Source organism: Ylistrum balloti, unplaced genomic scaffold (assembly GCF_031769215.1).
Source record: "Ylistrum balloti isolate Yb309-2 unplaced genomic scaffold, AGI_CSIRO_Ybal_v1 Utg370186, whole genome shotgun sequence".
Lineage (NCBI taxonomy): Eukaryota > Metazoa > Mollusca > Bivalvia > Pectinida > Pectinidae > Ylistrum > Ylistrum balloti.
This window is the reverse complement of record NW_026782169.1, coordinates 1,290,377-1,295,886: the sequence shown is the minus strand read 5'-3', so window position 1 is coordinate 1,295,886 and position 5,510 is coordinate 1,290,377. Positions and strand designations below refer to the sequence as shown.

The window sequence follows — 5,510 nt, the reverse complement described above, 5'->3', positions numbered from 1 at the left end:
GTCTTTAATGGAGATAAACTCGGTATATACAGTAAGGGATTAAATATAAGTCTCCCTACACGGAGAAGTCTGTATACACGTGAAAAATATAGTCTTTAATGGAGATAAACTCGGTATATACAGTAAGGGATTAAATACAGTCTCCCTACATGGAGAAGTCTGTATACACGTGAGAAATATAGTCTTTAATGGAGATAAACTCGGTATATACAGTAAGGGATTAAATATAAGTCTCCCTACACGGAGAAACACCCATATAGCCACCAGAAAACGGCCCTAACGCGTTCAAAAGATACCTACCCAAGATACAGCACAGTCTGGTGTCGCGAGTTACACTTGTTTACGTGTGGAAATATATTTTTATTGAAACTGTGTAAACATGTGTGACGTGTGAGCTATTTATACTCTTTAGTAGTTTCCAGCAACCTCGGGTCATTTTAAGGTGTTGTTACACAGTACGGTGAACTACCATACATGCTGTCATGGATACACCTGGCCAGGAAAAAGGAATGTCGCTTTTCGACAGGTAGAGTTTTCATTTTATATCAGTAATTGGAGTTGTCTTGATTATCATGCATGTTTACATTTTTTTAAAAGCTGTAGAAACCAACAATATATATAGTGAAAGTTCTTGCTTGTTCTATCCTACCCAGAATGCCTTGCGGCTTCCGGAGCACAATACATACACATAAGACGATATACACCATGCACGATCAATATCATTCAATTTCCAAGTTATATTCGCACATGTCATTGCTACCAGAAAAATACGCATTTCAAAACTGAAATGTATTTTTTTTTTCTCCGACTAGCGAAACTGTGTCAGGCTTGAAATAATCATTGATGGGATCACGTTAACAAAAATATTGAAACGTTTTCTTACCTAATCCCATTTTCAGCCTGTTCATTTTGCAGCCCCAGTACTCACACCACAGCAGCCCAGGCTGTGAGTTGTACACGAGGATACAGCGAAGCGTTAATAGGAATGATACGGAAATTGTTGAGGTTTTTTGTTTTTCCTTATTTGGGAAAAGAAACATTATCATAAGGCAGCCAGGAATATTTTAAGTTTAACTTAATGGTTAATTTATATCGAGATCGGGGACGTCACAAAGATCCATTCAATTCTTTATTGCTGCTCTTTAGAATGATCAATTGTGTCCACAAACGCTTTTTCATGTTCAACACCAAAACTCTGCGTTTGTGTGAAACATCACATACGCCGTTTCTCCTAACATCCTACACCCCTTTGTTGAAATGAAGTGCTACATTGCATTCATATCTGCGAGAAAAAATTGTTGAACATTTATTTTGGATGACATAACATTGAAATCAGAGGTAAACAACGCGAATTACTGTATTGTCAATATGAATACAGTCTGGATGACGGATTTCATCGCCTAGAATGTATTCGCTATGACGTCACTCTATTATATGTCACTTAGATTTATTTAAGCATGAAATCTTGCTTATTTGGGTTTATGGGGCGATGAATTGAGTTACTCTTCAGACAAAAATGAATTCACACATCATTCTATGTAATTAACAAAAGCAAGATCCATTGCTTAAATGAAACAGGCTAAGTTTGGTGTTTCATTGAGTCCAACCTGAGTAGATATTGAAATATAACGTAATGCACTTGAACATTACACAAAACAGATTGCCGAAAGTTTCCACCGGGGCTCTAACCAGAGGCACACAGCTTCCCACTCCATCCCTCTAAAGCTAGAAGTCGACCATAAAACGCCATTTCAGATTACAGATTGTATAAAATTACATATATATATATCATACCATTTGTTTTATATATATATTTCTCCAGTTTTCGTGGATTTTTTCAGAGACCTAAATAAGACACTGTTTGATATAGATACCTGATTTCATTGATTTAAGGATATATGCAAGATTAATGTCATTGCCATCTCCTTCCCAAAAAGAGTTCCACTATGTTAAAAAATAAAAATCACAATAAGTAATGTTTTATCGATACAATTAAAAGGTACAAATTTCTGCATTTAATTATATAAATTAGATGTGTCCCAATTCACGAATGAACGAATGTTAAAGGGAGATAACTCTAGCATACGTGATACTACACATAATCGTTTGAAATTGACAATTTTAGGAATTCCATGATGAAGAATCTCGAAGAGAAGGGCTACACAGTTGTGCCCGGTGTCCTGTCCTCAGAAAAGTGTGACGATTTGATTGGTCAGATAAGACAATGGCTGGACAAGTTTGTTGACGATTCGCCATTGGACCCACGCTTGTCCCTCACGCAACAATACAGGTAGATTAACATCTTATGTCTTTACTCGTTCTGAATTTCACCTAAATGCACTTTTTTCACGGTTCATGTTGCTTTTCCTTGTGTCATTTCATTATGTTTTCACGTTTTAAAATGCTTTGATAGTTAGTTCCATATTTATTTATTTATTTATTGCGAATTCTATTCAGTATTGATGTAAGTGTACATGTATAAATTAATTTGGAGTCGTGGACAAGAAACGACAGAAGGGTTGCGCAAATTTTTTCGATGGTGTTTGATAGTCGTGTCATTACTAATAAGCTAGATCCGTACTATGGGCCACAGGGACTTGGCACGAATTCCCAATCCACGACCCATATATTCTTGTGCTGCGGGCAAAAAGTTCGTCAATGACGACAAGGTTTGAGAAGAAAATTAAAAATATTCACAGCATCCGGTTTTTTTTTTTCGGGGGTGGGGTTGAGGGGAGGGGATGTATATGTACGCACTTCTACACTCACTGGGCCAATAAGAAATGAATGCGGGAAAACAACTCGGTTTTCAGCCTGTTCTTGTTGCTAGTAAGGTTTAAGATCACTATTTATGTTCCTTGTGTTCTTATGTAGGTTAGTTTTTATATATTAGTATGAAAACTTGTTACTGAACCACGGGGCTATCTATCATAACAGAGTGTCCGCCTCTCCTGTGGCGTGGGAAGTCCGCCTCAAGGCCAAACCTGTATTCGCAAAAATATGGGGAACAGATAAACTTCTGTCGAGCATGGACGGAATGGCGATTGGAGAGCCCCCGGAACTTGGTAAGCTTTCGATTTCATTCAAATCCAGTACTACAAAAATGTTTCCATGGTACATTTCGCTATAGAGTACATAACATGGCTACCTGGATACACACGTGCAACATCAAAGAGAACTACGACAGTAATTAGTTGTTTTTTTTATTTATATTATTAAATAACTTGCCACAAGGCATGTCCCGGGTCACATTACAGCTGAGAGGTATGTGTCGGATCACGTACAGCTGACAGGTGTACAATAGTCAGAAATTAATTAACACGTGGTAGATCTAATTAATTATTTCCACGGAAAATATTTGAAGTGTTTAAAAGAAGAAATAGAAAAAAAAGGGGAAAAAAAGTGCAATACTTACGGCAAACAACAGAAAATATCAGCATTTTATTTGAATCTTAATTCGATAAAGAGGTCTACAGTGTCGCTAAAAAGTACAAGAATAAGACCAGGTGTTTCGGAAAGGCATGCATCGTCTAATTCGTTACACATCCACCACGCCAAATAAGGCACTAATTTTAAATGATAAGGTTTCAGTTTCTTACACAAATATTTTATTATTCCAGCGATAATTGAGACTGCCAGGGTTGGGACCCAGGGATCAATTCCTTACAAATAATGCCCTCTCCACAGAAGGGTTCTCGCACACCACACACCATACACCATTCATTTCAGTTTCTTGATATGATTGAAGACGGTAATTAATCAGATGACATTTCCATGTAAATATGGAATTTTAAAGTTGTTGTTGTCTACTATGCTTGTTGGATAGCTAGCGGAAAATGTGTTAATTTTAATTATTTCAAACTCACCGAAACAAAATATTTCCAGGCAGTTACCAACCGAGTTGAAAAACACTCGTTTCCTTTATAAAGGTTTGTTATTTAGTAATTGATCGAAGGAACAATCGACGTGCGGAAATATTAGATTACTAATCTTGTCAAACACACGCAGGCTTGTAGAGTTTAATAGGTGATATGTACCATTAAGTAATTTTTTTTTCAAAAATTATTTCTGCATGTCCTTGTGATACGAAGTTCTTCCCGCTTCTTTTTATTAATTTCATTTTATAATTTCCTCCTCAGGTAATACTAGATTCAACAAAAAAGGCGAAAATTGGTTTCATTTTGACCAGGGTAGTTGGCGAATAGGATTGCATGCTTTCCAAGGAGCGGTGTACTTGGAAGAAACAACAGAAGAGGATTATTGCTTCCGGGTCATCGAGGGGTCATGCAGAGTTCATAGAGAATTCCTTGACACATTCACAGAAGCCGAAGAAGACTCAGCCGGTGAGGATTTTTACATGTTGAAACCAGAATTCGTAGAATGGTACAAAAATAAAGGTCTCAGAGAAAAAAAGGTTCCTGTCCCGAAAGGTGGCATGGTTATTTGGGACTCAAGAACGGTCCACGATAACGTTAAACCGGAAATGGGTCGTCTCCATTCCGATAGGTGGCGTTTTGTCACATTTGTCTGTATGACTCCAGCAATATGGACAAGCAAGAAGGATTTAGATTTAAAGAAAGAGGCATTTGAAAAGATGGTTGCCACAGCTCATTGGCCATCACAGGGAGTATGGATATTTGCGAGCACTTCCGAATGTAGCAAGACCAAGCATAAAAGTCAGATCGAAATGGTTGATGAAATACCGGAAATTGCCAAAACAAAGGAAGTTCGACTCCTTGTTGGTCTTGATGAATATGATTTTGAGGACGGGCTTCCCAATGACCTTGGATGGAAACCACAGTGGTCGAAAAAGGCTGATCGACAGGTCAAAAGCAGCGCTGCATTTAGTTAACACAAAGACGGTTTGAATGGCATACTTCAGACTTACCAGTCCAGTTATTCATTGAGTCACTGTCAGTTGGATGTAGATCTGTTAATCAAGAAAGGCAACTGGTCAGAAACTTATATTACGAAGAAACATTAATATTTTGAAATCATTTTTACACTTTTTAACTATTTCAATTATCCAATGACAATTCTAAATATCGTATGAAATATTATACTATACTATACTATAATATGGTATACTACTCGGGTTTTCAATATTGAACATCATGTCTGATATTGTATTTTTTTTTAAGGTGAAACAAAAACGTGCATGTACATATGTTAATATTGTAGATAGCATTTGATCACGGGCACCTATACTCACTGCCACAAAAACAGGTCGACACAGGACTATGAAGTATAGACAGATCAGAGAGGCTTATGAAATATTCACTTATAAATCTTAAAGTTCGACCATTCAGAATCACAAATATATTTAAACAGACCATTACAGTACTACAAGGAATCGTAATTAAAGGGCATATTAATGCATTAATAATGGATTTTCACGAATATATTTACCTGTGATATTATATATGTATTTTGTTTTCCTTAGATATAATTGATATGTTTCACTGGTTTGTTGAAGTAAAAAAAACTTCAAACCTGTCTTGATATCTAGT

At 36.7% G+C, this 5,510-nt stretch overlaps 1 protein-coding gene across 1 annotated transcript; it reads left to right on the top strand.

Annotated features, from left to right (window-relative positions):
• Positions 1-482: 482 nt before the first annotated feature.
• On the top strand, positions 483-4,852 carry LOC132551198 (uncharacterized). The gene is made up of 4 exons (XM_060215308.1): positions 483-526; positions 2,126-2,290; positions 2,938-3,065; positions 4,140-4,852. Exons 1-4 carry the CDS (start codon positions 483-485, stop codon positions 4,850-4,852), a joined length of 1,050 nt encoding a protein of 349 aa, XP_060071291.1.
• The last annotated feature ends 658 nt before the right edge of the window (positions 4,853-5,510 follow it).

Coding starts and splice junctions, on each gene's coding strand:
- LOC132551198 (XM_060215308.1), top strand. CDS start 483: ATGGATACACCTGGCCAGGAAAAAGGAATGTCGCTTTTCGACAG. Junction 527..2,125: donor GGAATGTCGCTTTTCGACAG/GTAGAGTTTTCA, acceptor TGACAATTTTAG/GAATTCCATGATGAAGAATC. Junction 3,066..4,139: donor TGGAGAGCCCCCGGAACTTG/GTAAGCTTTCGA, acceptor TTTCCTCCTCAG/GTAATACTAGATTCAACAAA.